The sequence below is a fragment of the Ursus arctos genome, unplaced genomic scaffold (assembly GCF_023065955.2).
Source record: "Ursus arctos isolate Adak ecotype North America unplaced genomic scaffold, UrsArc2.0 scaffold_8, whole genome shotgun sequence".
NCBI classification, from domain to species: domain Eukaryota; kingdom Metazoa; phylum Chordata; class Mammalia; order Carnivora; family Ursidae; genus Ursus; species Ursus arctos.
Window position 1 is genome coordinate 34,326,420 of NW_026623100.1, and position 21,291 is coordinate 34,347,710.

Genomic DNA, 21,291 nt, shown 5'->3' on the forward strand with positions numbered 1-21,291 from the left:
CTTCAAAAATAGATGGTGTCAATAGCAGGAGGAGTGGAAGAGACAGTGGGGTGGAGGGGACAGTAAGCACTGAATAGCTTTATTGATAGGACTTTCCAAAGCCACAGCCTGCCACCCAACATAGCCTTACATTTGCAAAGGCCCTCCCCAGGCTCGGCGTGGGTTCCTTTCCCATTAGAGCCCCTGAACTCCTCCCTCTGCTACTTCCTTTCTGTCCAGCACTAGTTTTCTCTTTCTCTTCTCGCGACACAAGGGAAGCCCATCTTGCCGCTTACCCAGAATTCCACCGTTGGCACCACAATCAGATGACCCCGTAGTGGAGATGATCTGCAGGACCTTTGCTATGTGTTATTCTCCAGGGACATGGTCATTAAACAGATGTTGGTAGCATTAGACTGGGAACTTCACCACCGGGTATGGTATCGTTTTCCTGAGAAAATACCTCTGGGTTCCCAACTACTAACTTACAAAAGAAACCTTTAGAGTCAGAACTAAATTCTCCCGACACTTAGGCATTCTCACAAGTGCCCCAAAGACAAGCTTGCTTGGTAGCTAAGGCGAGCACTAGTGTCCCTAGTTTACAGATGAAAAAACTGTTAAGCCTCTGTTCAACCCGCTGGATTAAGTGACCTGCGCAAGGACCTGGGGTTAGCTCAAGACAGAGCTGGGACGACGTCTGCTCCTGACTCCCAGCCCTCTCTTTCCACTCATTGCTGCCCTGTGTAGTTGGGTTATAATGAGAAGCACATGGCAGTTCAACTAGAGGAACTGGGTGGATTCCAGGAAGTAAAAATCCCTGCATCAGGGTTTCAGTAAATGTTGGTACATAAGGCAACCAACCTTACTTAAATGAGGAACTACCGCTCCGCTGTCGGATCAGCTAGAGTTGACTGAAAGTTTCAGGGACTCCAACCCCCTGCAGCCCACAGAGATGCTTCAGAGATCTGGGGGGTTAACTGATGGATAGGACTCTAAGGTGCATTCGGGTCATCTGATGAAGATGCCCTTAAAGGTCCAATAAATTGTTAATTTGTTCAGATTGAATCTGATGGAAAAAGGAAATTTGACTCCGTAGATGTGTTGAAATAGAGGTAGCTTGTTTTCAGGAATACTTAGGAAGGAGCTTCGAGAAATGAAATTGCAAAATTAGCTCTGAATAAGGAGACAAAGAGTCCATTACAAGATATCTTGAAAATGCTACAATAATAATTCTAAAAGGCATCTTTAAAAAAAAAAAAAGTTTCTCAGGGGCCAGGAATCCCTCTTTCTTTTCTTTCTTTCCTTCCTTCTTCTTTCTTTTCTATTCTTTTTTCTTTTTCCTTCCTTCCTTCCTTTCTTCCTTCCTTCCTTCCTTCCTTCCTCTTTTTGTATTGAAATGGATTTTATGGTTGGTTTTAAATGTTTCTCCAGTTAGGTTCCAGGTTTGGAGAGGACTTATTAGACTAGGTAGACTATTAGACTAGTTGGTAGAACTGCCTACAAATTGGAAGGTTTGGCACGTGGGTCAAAAATAAAAATAAATAAGGCATAAGTGTTTTGTTTTGTATTTCTGTCTGGGTCAGCCAAGTAATTACCTCTAGTTTCCTTAGCTATGGAGACCTGGTAAAACTCAGTGTCAAACTGAGAATAGAATCCAGGAGTGTTGGAGGAAGGCGCTCGTCCTAAGATAACCTGTAATTATCTTCAAGTGCTAAAGGGCTCCCAGAGGTCCAGAAACAAACTCTGGCATCCCTTAGCAAGACTTGGCTGTCACATAAATGCAAATGGGATTTGCTTTCTGCTAATTTAGAATGTGTGTCTATTTTTGATGTGCGGCCAAGAGACTGGATTTTGCTTTTCCCAGTGATCACTCAGCAACAAAAGATACAATGGATATTTGGACATTTCCTGACATGTTTCCCAGACATGCCAGTTTCATACTGAAAAAAGTAATCAGGTTTCTTCAGTTTGGCTGATTCTTTCATTCATTTGGCATAAATACTTTCTCAATTCCAATCACAAGTGTGTACTTAATTAAAGATATGGATAATACAGTGTCGATTGCAAGCAATGTCCTGTTCTGGGAGCTGCAAGGAATATAAAAGAAGCAAGAAGCAGTCCCAGACTATTTGCTTTTTAGGTAGAAGGACGTTAGAAGGACTTGAGACAGCCACAGCTAAAGGCTCCTAGAGGATTTGGGGTAGGGGGCAAGTAAAATTGATTTTAGATCAACAATAAGTAAAAATAACAAGTAACATTTACTGAGCCCTTGCTACCTGCCAGGCACTGTGGTTAAGCGCTTTGCCTGTATTACCCCATTTAGTCTTCACAACCACATAAGGTTAGTACAGTCATGATCACCATTTGACACACGAGGAAACCGAGGTTTAGAAAGGTCAGCCAAGGTCAGTCTCAGTGGTGAAACTCAGCCTCAAACCCAAGCCACTCTGACTCACGATCTACGCACAAAGATGAAAAATATCTAAACATGCAAAAGAACGTTGAATCAATCAGGATAGGTTAAGTTATGCTGTGGTAACAAACAATCCCCCAAATCTCAGCGACTAAACGCAACAAAGGTCTAAACCTCGGTTTATAATCTCTCCCTACTCTGCATGTCGGATGGCGGTCAGCAGGGGCTCTGCTCATGGTAGTGGTTCTGGGAGCCAGGCTGGTGGAGATGCCTTCTTAACACTAGCTTCCACATCACAGCTGCAAGGGAAGAAAACGCGAGAGGGTCTCTCACTGGCGATGAAGTGCTCCAGTAGGAATTGAGATGCATCCTTCCACTGACAACCCCGTGGTCGGAACTAGTCACTTGGCCTCCCCCTATGGAAAGAGGGTGAAAATTTTCATCTTCCCCTGTATCGAAAAGGAGGGGAAAGCCAGATACGGGTGGGCGTTAAAAACCTCTACTGCAGACCTCTAATTATACACTGCTTTGGCCTGAGTAAGCAAGAAAGGAGTAGTCCCTGAGAGAGGGCAAAGATGCATAAGACTGATGGGAAAGGGTTGGTTTTGAGCGAGATCTTGTATTTATTCATCAACCTGGGATCACTGTCAGACGTGATAGTTCAAATCCGCCCATAAGGCAGTGACTGGCTCCTTCTCTTTTCCTCTCTCCCTATTCCTCTCACATCTTAGTGGGCAGGGAATGAAATTAGATGAAATGGAAAGCAGAAATGGAGGTTAGACAAGCTCCCCTGCCACCTTCGTATGACATAAATATCTGAAAACTAAGAATCTCTTTCTCCATAGTTTATGGAATATGAGGCAATGTGAGAGGCTGGCAAGGGAGAACATTGCAGCGGCTGAGCCAAGAGGGTGCCCGGGTATCGAGGAGCCTGATTCAAAGCTTGAATCAAACACCAGATGTGTTTCTCAGTGAGGGTGCTGTTGGCATCGTTGGTGGGACATGTTTTTCATTGTGGGGCACTGTAGGATGCTCAGCATTTCTGATCCTTACTTTGGAAATGCCATTAGCCTTCCTGGTCATTGTGATAACCAATAAATAAATGCCTCCACTTTTATTTCTGACTGCCTTGCTACAAGATAGTACCACCTAGGTTGAGAACCCCTGACCAAAAGACTGCAGGGTGGAGCAAGGCATGGCAATGGTGTTGATTCCCAGAACCCCTGGACTACATCTGAGCATTCTGTCTGGAAGAAATGAGAAGGTTTCAGTGATAAGGGCCACTGGAAATTGTAGACCTTCGCAATGAATGTATCCAACCAGTAGTTCTCAACCAAGGGCCAGATCAGAATCTGAGGAGCCTAGGGAAAGCATGTCTGACTCCGATGTGGGTCTTTCCCTCCCACAATATGTGGTAAGATTGAACAGGAAGACAAGGAGAGCTGCCCCATAATGATGGCCTTTCTCCTCTACAGTGAGGGTGTAGCTGAGGCAGCCGGCAGCTCAGAACTGGACACCAAGCAGAGTTCTTGTTTAGACAGTGGTAGGAAAGCCCAACCTGACATGGAAAAGACAGAGCAGAGGGCAGATAGGCCACGCACTGCCCTCTAGTGTTCAGGCCCTAGCACGTGTGCATACTTACCTAAGCCATGGTACTTGCTAGGACAATCCTTTGTTCCCTTTCTGTCAAGACCTCATGCATGAAATGTGGCCCCAGGACCTCGTGGGAATGAACCAAGGCTCAAGCACAAGGGTTAAGAGAGCCAGCTTCGAAAATCAGACATCTCCGGCTTTAAACACCAGCTCAGCCTTTTCTCTAAGCTTTGTGCCCTTGGTGAAAATTACTTAGCCTCTCTGAACCTCAGTCTTCTTATCAATAAGATAGGTATTAACATTTTTTCCTCACAGAAGTGTTGTACAGTGTTGTAAATAATATTAGATGAAAACCTTTCATGAAGCATTTGGTATGTGAGTATCCAGATGACAGACGGTTATGGTGATGATGCTGGGGGTGGTCCTGGTGGTGGCGGTAATTACCCCTGGAGAAAGGGGATGTGGTCCTCTAACAAAGAACACCTCTGTGGATTCCGAGCGGAACTGCCTGGTTAGGGGAGGGAAGACACCAATTCAACGCCGAATTTTCAAACCGTGTTAAACTTCTGGAATTACAAAATGCGCAAGAGGTCCCTGGTTCCCAAAGATTTCTCAGTTTAGTAGAAGAGACAAACTGCTGGCGAAACAGAGTCAGTGAAATTAATTTTGGTTGAGATGAGAGAGCCTTAGGAGGCTTCATACAGGAGGGAGCTTTGGATCTGGAACTTAAACATTGAGCAGGATTTTGTCAGGTGATCAAGTTAAAAAAAAAAAAAAGACATTTCTGGCAAAGGGGTAATGGACAGGAATGCAAAGTGACCCACATCCCTTGTGATGTAAGTGTGGCAGGGAAAGTGACAGGGAAAGAATCTGGCAAGAGTGGACTTTTTCATGTCAGCAATAGGTTTTGGGATTAAAGTTTTCTACAGACAAAAGTAGCAAGCTTACGTATGTGTTGTATCTCTATCTCCCTTATTCTTCTAGTAAGAATGAGGAAGAGAATAAATGAAACTGAGAGCTCTTTGGTAGTGAGGGGCTTAGGTCCTGATTTGCATGGAATGTGGGAGAGGCAAGTGTTGAGAGGGTAAGGAGTACGTTTCAGAAGGAAAGAGGGCTTGGTGTGGGTGTGTTGAGTCTGAACACGTAGGACATTTGGGTGGAGATGCTGAGTAAGCAGTTGGATTTATGCACTGGGACTGAGAATAAAGACTTGAGTGCTGTTGGCCCAAGGGTAGTAGTCAAAAATGTGGATATGAATAATAAATAGTATCGAGATAATATCAAGATAATATCAGGATTTTTTAAATGTCGAGAAGAGGTGGAGTTTAATGACAAAGATGGCCAGGGTCCAGCCTTAGAAGAATTGCTAACAAAAATGTCTTTGCCAAAGAAGAAATTCCACTAAATGGTGCTGAGAAGTTGCCAGAACATCAGAAGAGAACCAGCAAAGAATTGTACCACTGAGGCAAGGCGAGAGAATTTCAGTGGAGGGATGATCCATGGTTTCTCCCCTAATATCATCTCCCCTTCTGGTTCTAGTCTTGTGAGTGATGTCACCATAAACCCAGCCACTTAGACCAAAGATCTGGGAGTCATCCTCTTTCTCATACTGCAAGGCCAGACGATAGCTGCCCCAATGTCTCTCCTGTGATCTTCCCACATGACCCCATTCTCTGCCTCATTGGTGCCCTTCCCATTTCTCAACCAGGTCACGGAAATATTCTCTAAATTGGTCTCCTTACCTACTTTCTTTGCCCTTCCCCCCACCTTGTATTCTTGACAGTGGCACCAAATTGATCTTTTTTAGAACACAAATCTAATCTTGACATCTTCCCCAAATCTTCCTAAAAGTTTTAGGATAAAATGTGAACTCCTTAGCAAGGTATTCAAGAGCCTTATTGTTCAGGCCACCATGTATTTCCCGTTTCATCTCTTACCACACCCCACTCCCCACACCCTTGTAACTTCCAACAAAACTGTACTACACAGTTGCCTGAACCAACCCATGCTCTTTCTTCCCTATAGCTAATGCCCTTCATCACCACTCCCATCTTTATAAAGGTGATGCCCTCTTACCCTTTGAAATGATCATTGGTACTTGGCCCCCTCCTATCACTAGTCGTGGGCTCCCTGTGGTGCAATAAAATTAAGAACAGTCACCTCTCTACATTACATCTTCATTCAAAATCCCTTCCTTGTTCAGAATCTCTCAACGCTAGAACAACTCATATTGCACAATAAGCAGCAGAGTAGTCGATTATCAAGAAATGGAGAATAATAACCCTTAGTGTTTGTCCTCTGGGGTCTCATTCAGTGGCCTTATCTTCTTTTCCTCAAACCCTAATGCTCGACTATATATAACTCCAATGACTAAATACCTGTAGGAACCATCTGGAACAGAGCTTTCCCAAGATCTTGATACCAAAGGATTATGATCAGAATCATAGCCATCCTGCTATCACTTCTCACATACAAGATAATGCAAATGCCAAGTTTATGGAAATCACATAGCAACTAAAAGAAAAGTGAGGTATCCTATAACTGTAACTATACACCAGTCAAAATAGTGGAAGGAAATTCAAGATGCTCTTGGAGAGCCGTAATGTAACCGCTAATCAGTAAAGGCATGGCCCAGGACATTACTGGCTTATGCTTCTTGTCCCAGCACAATTATTAATGGCTTCTTACTTTCCTCTTGAAAATGTCGGTTTGGATTTTAAATTATATGACCTTCCTGATTACTAACTCTCATAAAAGACAATATCAAAGAAACAAAAGGGGAGATCATTGAAGGCCAAACTGTTGAAGCCCCTTGTACACTTTATTCCATTAAAATGGTCAACCAGTTCGGCGCTCCTGATTCCCTTCAAGTGCCCCAAATTCAGTCCTTTCCTGGTATATCCACTCCCAAATTCCCATAACAATTTGTGGAAATTTTCTAGCACTTCTCGCTATCTTAGCACCTAACTCTGTAAATTGTAATTGTGCATTTCCTGACCGCTCCATGGGGAGGCAGTGTTGCATAGGTGTTACGAGCACAGGTTTCAACACCGGAAAGGAGACTAGGAACCTAAGTGTTCAGACTAGAAGTATGGCCTCTAGGGCCAGACCACCTGTGTTCAAATTCCAACTCTACCACTAACTAGCTGCGTGTCCTTGAGCAAGTTACTTAACCTCTTTGTGCACTCAGTTTCCTCATTTGTAGAAAAGGAGATAATATTATCACGTGGGGTGGTTGTGCCTAGAACAGAATCCTATGAGCGTGTAGAAAGTACTCATGAAGTGCTACCTACTGTTACTAAATGGCGATGCATGTAAAGTGCTCAGCACAATGCCTACTGCTTAGTAAGTACTTAAGAAATATCAAGTGTTGGAATTATTAGTCTTTATAATGCAAAAGACCAACTAAGCATTCAAAAATCAGTTTGTGGAAACAATAAATATTGTGCGTTGCATTTACGCGTATTATAAATACATCCAGCAAGATGAGAACTGAGAAAAGCCAGATGCTTTAGCAGAGATAAAGGCATTGGGCATTGGTGACTTTTGGAAGTGCACTGTCAGGGCATCATAAATGATGGAACTAAAATGTAATGAGATGAGGATCTTAGTGGGAAATAAGAAAAAAGTTTGTTTATGACTTCTGAGAAGGAAGCTGAACATACACAGCTTCTCCTCCACCACCTACCCCCCTATCATCTACAACTGCTCCACCCCCCTAAAAGAGAAAGTCTTAAGGAGGCATCTGGGGGAAACCTGCATCGGGTCCAAAGACGAAGGACATTGACATTGACATGTAGCACACTTGTAAGAAATTCTACTAGAAACAAAACAGATGGACTGAGTTTGAAGGAGGTCAGCCAGGATCTACTTTCAACGCTGTTGCCAAGTTGTAGAAAACATGTAGAGGAAGATTTGGAAGGAGCCCCAAGAACAGTCCCGAATCTGGAAGTGAGTCTGAAGTAAAGAGTGGGACATAAGAGGGATGAGAACCATCTCCTTGGGGCCTTTCTGCATTGTGCAGAATAATCAGGCGGCAATAAGCCATGAAAGAGAGAGCTCATGAATGCCAGGCATCTTCAGGACAGTAGTTCTGTCCAGCATTGCTGAGTCCTCCCCATAGATGCTGGGCCTCCGGGGAAATGGCAGAGCTCTGTCTTTGATTCTGTGGATACAGTAGGGATCAGGAAAGATGTCAGGAACGACAAAATAGGAACCTGAAGTAGAGACCAGGCCAAAACCCCCTACAAATGGCAAGATGCAATGGATTCAGCCATGTCCAAAACACACACACAAAAACCTTGCAAGGATGATATTCATCTGTGGGAAATGATGAGGGTCTATTTCATTGCTTACTCTCCTCTAAGTGATGGAACTTTAGCCGTCAAAACCAACTCCTTCTCCCAGATTGAGTTCTTAGAGAAGTTTATAAGTGTGAGATGAGAAAACAAACAAAAAACACAAAAAACTATTTGGGAAGCAAACACCAGACCCAGTAACACCTTCCCACATTCAAGGATGACAATAGGGCCTGTAAACTTTCAGCAACTTAAAGAAGGGATTAAGCAAAATTCCCAAGGTGGAAGAAGAACATATATACAGAAAGAATTTTCAAAGCAGAAGAGGTTAGTTTTAGCATTATATGTTTTATAATTTCAATGACATTAAATAAAATAAGAAGTTTATGAAATAGACAAAGTATGGATGAGAAGACAAGGAACCCGGAACGGTTAACAAAATACGAAATAATAGGGAAAGATGTAAAGTCACCTTAGAAGCAGTAAAGAGCAGAGCTGACAATGCAGAAAATGAAATAAACAATGAAGGCTTTTGTTTGAGAAATTCTCCAAATTTAAGTAGGGAAATGACCTAGAAAAAGTAATGAGATCATTTTTAATTTCAAAAACAAAAGAAGAATTTTATGAATGGAAAAGACACAGGTGACCTACAGAGGCTCTGCAACATTAAATGGTGGAGAATTTGATGGATAAATTTATGACCTAAACTGTTATATTTAGCAAAGATGTCACTTACACGTGAAAAAAATAGAAAAACATTTTCAAACAGATACGGGTATCTTCTAAAAAGGAGAGTAAGGATAATTTTCAAGAAATTACAAAAAAAGTGAATCAAGATTTTAAAAAATCCTTAAATGTAATAGTTATTAAGTAAAGGAAGTGGCAGTGACCATTGAAGCCATTTAAGCAAATATATGTCTAATTAGTATCATCAGTAAATTTTCAGATGATAATGCATCTACAAGAGCATCCTGTCATGAGAAAGGAAATAAGAAGATTTTGGAGAGAAAATATGCTATTTCTGACTATTCAAATCCCCTGGAAACAATGTCCACCATACTGAATATTACAGAAAGTAAATTCAGTTCATCAGAAGACAGTTTAAGAAACTTTTCTCCAAACTCAAGCAGAAAGAATACAGAGATGAAAATGACGAGACAGGAGATAAGTAATACAAAGCCTAGTAACAGGATATACACACACACACATATGCACAATAAAAAATATATACTATACAAAAATGATATACAATATATTTACAATAAAAATTCTAAGAAAAGAAAGAATGTTTAAAGGATTTACCAAATACTTAACCTAATTAATTTTTTGAAGGATTCACCACGTACACAACCTTAGATAAATCCTTACAATATAAGATTAAATAGAAATGTCTACGTTCTTCCAAAAAAGAAAAATAAAATAGGTTTCCTTTCCCCCTGCAAAAAAAAAACAAGATTCAGATTGACATTAGATTTTTTTTTCTTTTTAGTCTACAATATTAAATGCTCAAAAAAACCTCAATAATTATAGAGTCCTGAGTGAAATGTGATATTTAAATTCCATAACTAGTCTTTCTCAGACATACAAAAATTCAAAATGTATGCCATCCACATACCCTTACTGAAAAAAAAATCACTTGAAAATATTGACATCGAAATGGAGAATATGTTGGAAATAAAGAACAAGAAAAAGATATGGTATAGAAGAAATAGAAGTAATTGGCCCCGGAAAAGTTAGTATGAGGTTATACAGCAAAACAAAAAACTTAAAGAATAGATTCTCAAAAAGTTAAAGAGAAAACTGTAAATTTTTTATACAGGATAGAAAAAAATTATACTACATTCATATAAAAAAAAATGTAGTCTGCTTTTAGCTCCCAAACTCTTCTTCCTTCCAAGTCTACCTACTGGGTAGTAGGAGGTATGGAAATCCCTAAATTTTGAACCATAGTGATAATAAGAGTCCAATAGTGGTGACTTTTAAAAAATTCCTGTAAGTGAAATGCTGGATCTTTCCAATGTTGCCCTCCCCCAGTAGAATCTGGATGTTTAAGAGGGACTAATTTCCCTTTGTGAGTAGGTCCTTTGGTTTTCGACCTGTTGGTTTTGCGGCCAGTTCTATCACAGAACAGAAAATTTCAGTAATAGACTCTTCCAGAAAACAAAAAAAAAATGAGACAGTCTCCCAATTTATTTTAGGAAGCTAGCTTATATCTGATACCAATATCTACTAAAGATGACACTTTCACATGCAAAACTTCTGACCAAGTTGAATAAAAACTTTAAATCTCAAATCAAATATCCTTAAAATAAAACTCACAGTGTAGTAAAAACATACTATACCAAGACCAAGTAAAATTTATCCTAGAAATGCAAGGGTGCCTCAATATTTAGAAAATGTATTAAGATAATCCTCATCTAATCTTGACCGCCAAAGATGCAAACCAAATTATTTTCTCAGCAGAATCTGAAAAGTCATCTCTCTGAATACTTAAGCGTTCAAAGGACAGAGAAAGTATGAATAATAATTAATGAGGTTGAAGGAGGGCATTTGATGTGATGAGCACTGGGTGTTATATGCAACTGATGAATTATTGAACACCACATCTGAAACTAGTGATGTACTATATGTTGGCTAATTGAATTTAAATAAAAAATTAAAAAAATAAAGTAATTAATGAGGTTGTTTTAATAGATATATTTTGAATCCCATATCCCACAGAGAATAAACTTTCCTTTCAAATGCCCATGAAATAATTATCAAGTTACAAAGAATGCCTCCATATATATCCCCAGGCCCAATTTTTCCAGTCCACATTCTCAGCAATAAATAACAGGAAATGAATAGCAAAAGTACAGTAAAACTTCAGCTGCCAGAAAAATATATAGATTTTTATATTATCTTGTAATGAGGAAAACTGAAAGAAAGTCACTGTCTAAGACAGAGGTTGGCAAACTACGGCTTGCAGACTGTTTTTGTAAATAAAATTGCACGGTCCCATCCCCATACTTTATTTATGTCCTCTCAATGGCTGCTGTTGTGTCACAACGGCAGATATGAGTAATTGCCATGGGGACCAGCTAGCCCCCAGAGCGTAAAATATTTAGTGTCTGGCCCTCTATAGAAAGCTTGCTCACCCCTGCGCTAAGAAAACATTTGCATCCCAATAGAAAACTGAGGAAGGGTGTTGATAGCGCAGGGTCCGCTGCAGGGGCGCGGGACCTGGGGAGTCACCCAGGAGCCCACACTTAACAAAGGTCTGGCACTTAGTTTAATGCTCTGCTGTCACCATCTTGAAATTCTTAATAATTTTTGACAAAGAGGCACTCCTTTTCATTCTGCACTGGGTTCTGCAAATGATGTGGTTGGTCCTAATTGATACTCAATGTTTTTAAAAACAGAAAACTGGTGTTATACCCAAATAATGAATCATGGAACACTACATCAAAAACTAAGGATGCACTGTATGGTGACTAACATAACATAATAAAAAGATATTATAAAAAAATAAAAACAGAAAACGAACAATAAGTATGAAAAAAATCTGTGGCTTATAATTAAATACATCCAAATGAAAATTATAATGAAGATCCATTTTCATTTGTAAAACTTACAGATATTTCAGAAAGAGAAAATCCCAAGTGTTAGTGAATGGTAAGAAAAGGTGCGCTTCAGATCTTACCGCTGGGCCTTGAATAATCAGGTGGGAAGGGCGTTGCCGCGGCCACCGTGTCCTGTGGGCTCACCGTGTTCCAAGCAAGATGCTTGACACCTGAGGAACATTAAATTGAATCCTTAAAACAATCCTTAGGAGATAGATACTATTAACCCCATTGCATAAAGGAGGAAACAGGAGTTTGAACTCACACCAGAAGTTTGAATTCACATGAGCACTCCCCAAGTCTGTGCTCATAACTGCTGTTCAGAACAGCCTCAGGAGGAAATTGTTCCACATTTATGCATAAAGAAATGCAGTAATTACAAATATATAATTACATATATAATATATAATATATATATAATATATAATTACATAAAGAAATGCAGTAATTACAAATATATAGAAAAGCCCCTATTTTCACTCTCATTGGATATATAGAAAAGAATTTAAAGCTACTTTGTTTATCCAAGAGAGACCCTCCTGTTGGGGGCAGGTATGGGGAGGAGAACAGATAACTTTTTTTCCAAACTGGAAATCTTAACCCAGTGCAAGAATTTAAGCATCCAGTAAATATAAGTTTGAGGTTTTCCTCCCCGCCCCCCACTTCTCTCACTCACATGGCTTGCTGTGCCCTCGAGGTATACACATGGAAGGGGCCTCTGACTTCCTGGGCAGCCACAGTACTGATCAGACCCTTGTCTGGTCATGGGCACCTGGAGGTCATCCACAGATCACATTGGTGGCTTTGGCTGGTAACCTGGGGGTCTCACGTATCACATCCCACATTTCAATAATGGGAAATACCTTTTGGACAGCTAACCAATGTCTATTTTCTTGACAACTACAGCTTTGAGTTGACTTTGCACCAAACATACCAATAATTGATATCAGATCATATTTTAGGTTTTTCCTGGTGTGCGTGTGCTGGAAAAGGCAAATTAGTGGAAGTTACAGGAGTACATATTTTGCTATAATATCCTTTTGATCTGTTCCACAAGAAAAAATACAGTTTACATATATATATATATATATATATATAACTTACACATAATTGACCAAAAGTTTCACATAGTATTACTTTCTGTTATAGCATGCAATCGATCCTAATATTTCTGTTCCGTTCTATTTCATTTTGTTTTTAATGTTGGCAACATCCCACCAAAATGATTTCTCAAATCACTAATAGGTTGCATTCTACAGCTTGAAAGTCATTGTTTTTACAGCCATCAGTCAGGTTGACTAAAGGGAAAATTCCTCACAAGTCAGTAGGGTGGGGCTGGGCATCCTGGGCTCGGGTCTCCGCAACAGAACCCAGAGCTCCCAAATTCAAAAGTGCAGGGCTCAATGACTTGGTTTGGGTCTGGACTGGTATCTTAAGAAGTTGGAAGAGAGACAAGAGTCAAGGTCAAGCTTTTTAAGCAGGAGGGAGTCTTGGGCAGGATTCTGGTCAGTAATAGGTGGATGAGGGCTAAGGCCTGGGCTGGGTTTAGGGCTCCAGCCAATTCAAGTGCAATGTGAGGTTAGGAGGAATGAGAGGAAGGCCAAGAGAAAAGCTGGGGAGCAGAGGGAGGAGGCAAATGAACGCTGGGCCTTTGACGGACGAACTAATTGCTTGTCCCACTTTGTGGCGCCTGAGGCTGTGCACCCTTCCAGGATTAGCTGGGGACCTGGGTGGGTCACTTAGGACATCAGTGACTTCAGCTGGGTGGGGCTAAGGAAAAGTGGGACTGACAGTTTTATAATTTCCATCGTTAGAGCAACTCTCTCTTCCAGGATTAAAAGACTCGTGGGTGAGGGTTCCAAATACAAGCTCTGTTTTCCCTTTCGTCTTATTCTAACCCATGTGCAAAAGAAGGGGGGACAATTTAAACTCAACTTGGCTCACTCGATTCTTTCTGACTCTGGTTGTGTGTGTGGCTAATGGAAAGAGCCTGTGTTTTCTAAGGAGCTTAACCACAGGGAGGTTTGGAAACTCACATAAGCACAAAAGAATGTATTTCAGAAAACAAATCAGAATGAGACTCAGAGTTCTTCTTTTGCTCCTACTCTTTGCATATTAGATCTTTGGAAGTAATTAAGCAGTAATCTGAGAGCAACGCTGGGTTCTGTGTGAAATCCTTCGCAGGAAACTCAGAATGAATGCAATGTCTCAAAAATTTATTGACTTCTGACTATGTTCCAAACACTGGAGAGAGGTCATAGAAAAACAAACATAAGGAATTTTGGAGCCTCCCCAGCAGTTACCTTCTTGTGGAGCTAGTAGTGAGGACTGGTGGCTGTGCCATCCCATCGTCTGGGCAACCCTTCCCAAAGCCAGGTCAGAAGGTGGTGCGAGAAGGCATTGACTGTGATCTTGAGTAGACCCAGGTATATTGAATGGACCTTCAAACACAGAACTCTGTAGGACTGTATTCAGGTAGAGTTCCCAGAGGCCACTTGAATTCCAAATTTTGCTGAGACTTATACCTCTGGAACCAAGGCACAAAATTCACAAGAAGGAGCCTGAATCCTCCACGTTGTACTGATACCCAGCTAGATCACAGAAATCTTCAGGGGCTAGAATTACATTTGAGTTAAGATTTAATTGAGTCAAATATCAGGGACCTTTCACATCTGCTGATTTTCTAGAACATGGGCATTTCAGCTCTCCAAGTATAGTTTGCCTAGCAACTGTGTCTTAAAAGCAGTTTAAAAAAAAAAACATAACAGAGTCCAATGGAACATTTCCAAGTGCTACATATATCTGGACTAAGAAGTTTTTATTTCCGCCTTGGAGCTTTGGTAACAATGGCTGAGTGAGCCATTACTGCCTGAAGACAACATCAGGTCTCCATAACTGGGATTTTAAGATCGTTAACTCTTAAACGGGTTGGCATGATAAATGAGATGTTTTATATATTGTAGGGTGGTGAGAAGCTGGAATTGAATCCACGCTCTGCCACTTCGCCATCCAACACCTTACTTCTCCTGGCTGTGACCGAGAATCCACTTAGGTCCTCAGGGTTGAGAGGAAGCCACTGGTCCAAACATGGACACACCACCCTGGGTCGATTATTCTAGGAGTAGCTACTAGGGCAGATTCCAAACCAGCAAATCAGTTTGTAAGGCAAAGAGCAGGCGAGACATGCATGTTTTAATAGAAAGTCCAAACTGAGTCAAAGACCCAACATATCTATTCCTGTGGGAGAAGGACAGATGTTTGAGTGAGGTCACAGTGGATAGTTTCTGAGGCCCCATGGATGACATGTTTAGAGTTAAGGGTTAGGAAGTGTAGCTGTGGCCGGTGGGTAGTAATGAGGCAGGGGAGCAAGACTGTGGCACCAGGCAGGTAAGCCTTTTGCTCCCGCAGATTTGGGTTAAAGAAATATGAGCAGTACCCCCAACATGCTCACCTCCGTGCTAAAACCATAAGCAACTAACATGGGGCTCTTTCCTTTTCCAGGGTGTAATTTGATCTTGGGGTGGGACAGAGCGTGCGCGTGTGGGTTAAGGAGACTTAGCAACAAGGACTAGAAGGATTCTTATATTCCCCTGCTCCTTTAGTAGGTTAGGCCCCTTGGGATCCCATGGTAGTCCAGAGAAGACAAAAAGAGTTTGGTTTCCAGAATCTTAGAGGGTTATATTTACCCTCGGTGCTTAAGGGAATGGACTATGTACATCTCAAGTGTGTCCCAAAAAGGGTATAGTTTAGTCAAGGCTTATATAACTCTGTAAAGAATGATCATGTATGAATATGAAACCACAGGCCTCAACAGTCTGAGGGCAATTATTGGCAGAGTTGGGATAGGAGAAGCAAGCCTGTCAATATCTCCTTACCTCCAATTTTGTCTTAAGGGTCTCATTTTATTTTCTTCTTGAGAAAATACAGTGCCTGCCCAGCAGCAGGAAGGTTTCCAGATAGATACGGACTTTTCTTAACACCCGGGAATATCTCTTGGATCTTTCTCTGTACTTAGCATCAACAAATCACATGAATTTCACCAAATTGTATACATTTTACGTGTCAGATAGAAAATAGTGAAAATGAAGTGTTTTGTGACAGTGTGGTAGTGTGAATTACCATGGAATGACCCTGTTTAAGTAAAGGAATGCAAATTGATTTGTGGCTGTTAAATAAGGCCCATCCTTGAGAACAAGGAAATGGTAACGTGAGGACTGACTCCAGACCTGTGCTCCGTAGGCAGATAGCCAAGCATAGTCCCTCAATTCTCGTTCAAGTCCCTATTTTACCGACACTTTGCCTCCTCCCCTCTCAGGACAATTCCCCCACTGCAGGGCTTCTCTGCTAATAAGAAAATCAAACTTGGGATGAAGGAGGTATGGGGCTTCCTCTCTAATCATTAAGCATCTCACACTACGCCTCAGATAGTACTTGTGCTGGTCTTGTGGACCAAACACAGCACTGCATTTCAGAGGGGGGCACAGATGACCAGTGTTCAAGGAAATCTTCTGATTCCGGTGGAAAGGAGTTGTAGAATTCTAGATTGGACTATGGCTCATCAATCATGTGGTGCCTCTTCCGAGGCACTTGCGTAGCATTGGACCCTCACCAGGACCCCCAGGACAAGACCATCTGCCCCATAGCTGGAGGAAAACAGCCAGGACCGGTCTTTGAGATTTGAAGTATACAACTGAATCCTGTCTGAAAGGATGACCAGGATTCTAATGAAAGAGGATCTCCAAAGGTTAAAAGCCCAGGGCCAGTATATGCACTTCTGGGGAGCTCTTGGGGGACTCCCAGCTGCCATTAGGTTTCATTATTGATGATTAGGTGGTCCCATTTACCAAGGAGCTGTGCTCTAGAGTCATTGACCCATCTGGGAAGGCTCCTCAGGTTCATGCAGGGTCACAGGAATTGGCTGGAGCTGTCTGAGTACCAAACCCAGAGTGTTTATCCACACGAGGGCGGAAGAGCTAGTGTCCAGCTGGCAAAAGATCAAGAGGCTTCCTTGAGCAATAGAGGCTTCTTTCCATGCTCTTCTTTCCTCCATCGAACAAACAGGTTGATGCTGGAGAGGCAAATATCCTTAAATCCCTCACAGAGGGAGCACACACAAAAAAAGTGATTACAACCCAACATCAGAGGAAAGTGACTGAGAGATGTACATGGTGCCCTGAGAGCAGGGGCAGGGGCAGTGAGCCCCATCTATGTTGGTCAAAGGCAAGAGGCAGAGACTACGTTGAGTCTTAAAGAATGAGTAGGAGTTTGCCAGTGTAGACACAGAGTGTCCCAAGCAGCTGGAATATGTGTAAAGGCTGAGAGGCTAGAATGAAAGAGTTCTATTGGAAAAGGTTTATTTTTTCAGAAGAGGGGTCTCCATCCCCTCCTCACCCGGATCCCTTTCCCCATCTGCCCATCTCCTCACCCTCTATTCTGCAGGGCTCTATGCTGCTGCCACAGGAACTTGCTTGTTCTTCCCCCAAACAATTGTTTAAATATGTATTTCTCTATTTCCTAGAAGAGTTCAGTGTTTTTCAAATGCTGACTTACTATCCTTTAGGGGATTGCTTGTTCTGATCCTTGGTCTATTTTCCTATTGTTTGCCTTTTTAATATTTACTTGTACCAATTATTTACATATCCTGGACACAAATGTTTTGTCTTTTTTATTTGTTGCAGACATTTTCTTTCACTCTTTTCTTGTCTTTCCTGTTTATAGCATCTTTTTGTCATTCAGAATTGTAGATGCTTCACGTGGTCAAAATTATCCTTTTCATAAAAAACAATTCCTACTTTCTATACCCAGCTGAAGAAAGCCTTCACTAACCTGAGGACATAAACGCCTCCTATAATTTGCTCAATGGAGTTAAAGTTTTGTCTTTCCCATTAGATTTTAATACATCTAGGGTCACATTTGGTATGAGACAGTGATCCAACTGGTTTTTTCCCATTAGAAATCTATTGTCACAGCATCATTTATTAAAAGGTTAGTTCTCTGTCCTTAGTTTGAATCACCTTTTTCACTGAATAGCAAGACCCCAGGTAGATTGAGATTTGGGCTCTCTATTCCACTTCATTGGCTCCACGGTTATATTATGTATCATGCTTATGGGGTCATTATATCTGATAAGGCAAGTTTTCCAGCTTTATTATTCTTTTTCACAGTTGCCTTGATTACTTTTAGACCTTTAATCTTCATTTCATTTTTAAAGTCAGTTTTTGAGTTTTACAAAATATCCTTTCAGAATTTTTCCTAGAATTAAAAGTTATAGGTTAAGTTGGGGAAAGTGAGATAGCCCAATGATACGGAGTCTTTCACTGTATGGCTGTAACATATTGTGTCATTTTTGTTCAGGTCAGGCAGACATATCATTTCTGGATGCGGGGCAGAGAGAAGTGAATTCTCCTTATAAAGATGAAATACACTCGATCAGAATGAGAATTCTCGGGATATTGTACCATGAAAAGAAAGGCACAAAATCTATTGCACAGATTCATCTTAAATATCTATAAAATAATATGAAACAAAAGAAATAGCAACGAACAACTCTTTAGAAGTTAAAATTAAGGTCAATGAGTGCATAAAAAATAAAAGTGATCTGGAACCAGTGGAAACGGTACAAAATGTCAGAGTAGAAGGAGCAAACTCTTAACCTCAACAACTATTAGAATGACAGACAGAAATGCAGAGCTCAGCAGACACAGACCCTCAAGTAAAAGGAAAGAGGCATCATAGCTACACAGAAGAATGGGTGAGAATAGAAAAACCTACTATGAAGTCACTGTAACAGCTTGAGTATGGGCACTGTGGAAAATACTTAGAAGCTGAATTGACGCAGTAGTAAATGGTATCAGTAAAACAGAAGTCAGTTTGGGGAAATCAAGAAGCCTTCTTCCAAATCTAAAATTCCGTAATTCCATATGTCCTAGAGAAAGTTTCCCTCTTTTCTAGGAAGAAGATTCCTTTTTGCTATAATGAAAGTCTGTATAGGTATTCTTTTTTTATTCGTTAGTAAGACTAGTTACGTTAGATTTTCTTAAATGTTGAACCATCAATACATTCCTGAAATAACCTCCACCGATTAATTAATTATTATTCTTTTAGATTCCTGCTGGATTTGTTCTGCTAATATTTTATTTAGAGATTTTGATCTATATTTACAAATGAAGTTTATTCTTTTTGAGGAGGGGGATTTTTGTGCATGTGTGTGTGTTCGGGCATCTAGTTTATGCTAATTTCATTTAAATAAATTGGAATTGTTTTTCTTCCTTAATCAGTGAATAATTTAAATAGCACAAACATAATGGTTTTCTAAAGATTTGAAATTGATCTGTGAATCCAGGTGGGCCCAGGGATTTTTTTTTTTTTTTTTTTTTTTTTTAGTGCATTAGTATGTGGAGTGGGGGTGGAAGGAGTGGAAGGTTGAGTGAAGGGAAGTTCTTTAACAAAAGTTAGTCTAAACACCTTTTCAAATAATTTACAAAGTTATAGAGGTTTCTGATAATGAATGCAGTTAATGGATAGGCTGAATGTGAAATAATAGAACATAGGTAAAGAAAAATGATACAAGGTAAAGAAAAATGAACAACTAATTAAAGTAACGTCTGCTTGTTTTCCTAGATCAGGAAGTGTGCTGCACCACTGGAATGAAATCTACTACTTTGTGGAACAGTTGGCTCATAAATTCATCAGGTGAGAAGGAATGTGTCGTGTTCTGCCATAAGTAAAACTAGCCTATGTTTGCTTTTCTACTAATTACTAGCTACTATGGGCATGCTTTTTGACAAAGGTAGACTCTCAGATCTTGGACCAGAGACTTGACTTTGTTTTCATCTTTCCACATGTTAGAATAACTTTTGGTTCTTTGTTTTCAGGAGGACCCTGATTTGGTTATAAGACCAAATTTTACCTCTGTCTTTCTTATTGGATTATATACTCTTCTAGAAGGATCATTAACATTTCTTTCACAGTGGACCACTCTAGGCCAGTTGGCTTATTTTAGTTGGACTCATATAAACAGTGTAGGGTGTAAGGTGACCGACTCATCCCAGTCTTCCCAGAACTTTCTCAGCTAGAGCACTGAAAAATCTCACATTCTGAGAGCTCTCCTCCGTCCTGAGCAGACCACCATGTTGGTCAGTCGAGCTATGTGTCCTATCAGATAGAATTCTCTGGGCATTCTTTATACCACTTTCCAAGAGAGGACAATGCAGTTTCGAACATCGTCACTATAAATGTTTCAGAACCTTGGAAGTCCTACTTCCCAGGAAGTATAGATGCCCACTAGTAAAGGAAAGAAGGTCTTTTCACCCTTCTTGGGTACAGCCTCCAAGGGATGACACAACAGTGATAGCTTTCACGGATGTGCTTGAAGACAGTAGTCAAGGTGTTTGGTAAAATTGTTCTGATCGCTGTGAGTTCTAAGGCAGCTCCTCTTCTGTGTCATGCACCTGTAGAGTCTTCCAGCCTGTGTGAGTAATCATAAACCTCTCCTTTGAATAACGTTCTTTATCTCAGAAGACGGGTTGTCCGCTGAGACCAAAGTAATGACAGATGCCTTCCCTGAGAATTCAGTTACTGGTCTCTTTCCTGCCAGCCTGATCGGAGGGAAAGGGTTAGGAGGTGTCCTCTCTGCGATGCCAAAAATTGGAAGCTGTAAGCAGGAAGCATCTAAACCCAGATGAATGGAAAAGCAGATGCTGAGAGGAGAGAGGGGGAAGGGGAGATAAGAAGCAAATACATGGATGGTATTAGAAGCAAAATATTTGAGAGAATTGTAGAAGCTTAGAATTGAAAGCGACAACATCCCAAGTTATCGTAAGAGGTATTCGCTACCCTCAATTTAAACAGCTCTGGTGAGAGACTGCTGTCTTTGGAGGCAAACAGTCCAATAGATGGACAGTTCCAGTTTCCAGAAAAGCCTCTTTGTCATTGAGCCAACATGTCTTTTCCTATACTCTCATCCATTATAACCATTATATCCTTTGGAGTGCTATAAAACAAATCTGCCTCGAGACCCTTGACAGTATCTGCTGCGTCTCTGTTTGCTCTTCTGGTCTTCTGTTCTCTCTGAGGACTCTACTGGAAAAAGCTTTGAAGTTAGGCAGATGTGGACTTGAATCCAAGCTCCATTGTGCAACCATAGCAATTGACTTACCTTGGTTGAACCCTGGTTTCCATGTGAAAATTAAAAGACAAAACATGTGCAAACCAACTAGCCCTGCACCTGACTCAGAGTGGCCACTCAGCGCTTCTCTTTTCCAGTTCATTCAGCAATTCCAGATGCCTCACTATCTGAGTAGCAAAGACACTGAGAAGTAGGGGTTGGGGCGACTTAACCCAATCCTTTCATTTTATTGACAAGGAAACTGTAGACTAGAGAAGTTGACATAAATTAATGCAGACC

General features: G+C 40.9%; 1 protein-coding gene across 2 annotated transcripts in view; it reads left to right on the plus strand.

The window, feature by feature from the left end:
• ANTXR1 (ANTXR cell adhesion molecule 1) overlaps positions 1–21,291 on the plus strand; it is a 213,204-nt gene that overhangs the window by 5,226 nt on the left and 186,687 nt on the right. For both annotated transcript variants that reach the window (XM_026484155.4, XM_044377552.3), the window contains exon 2: positions 19,506–19,577. In XM_026484155.4, coding sequence (XP_026339940.2) covers positions 19,506–19,577 — 72 coding nt within the window. The remainder of the gene's footprint in view (positions 1–19,505; positions 19,578–21,291) is intronic.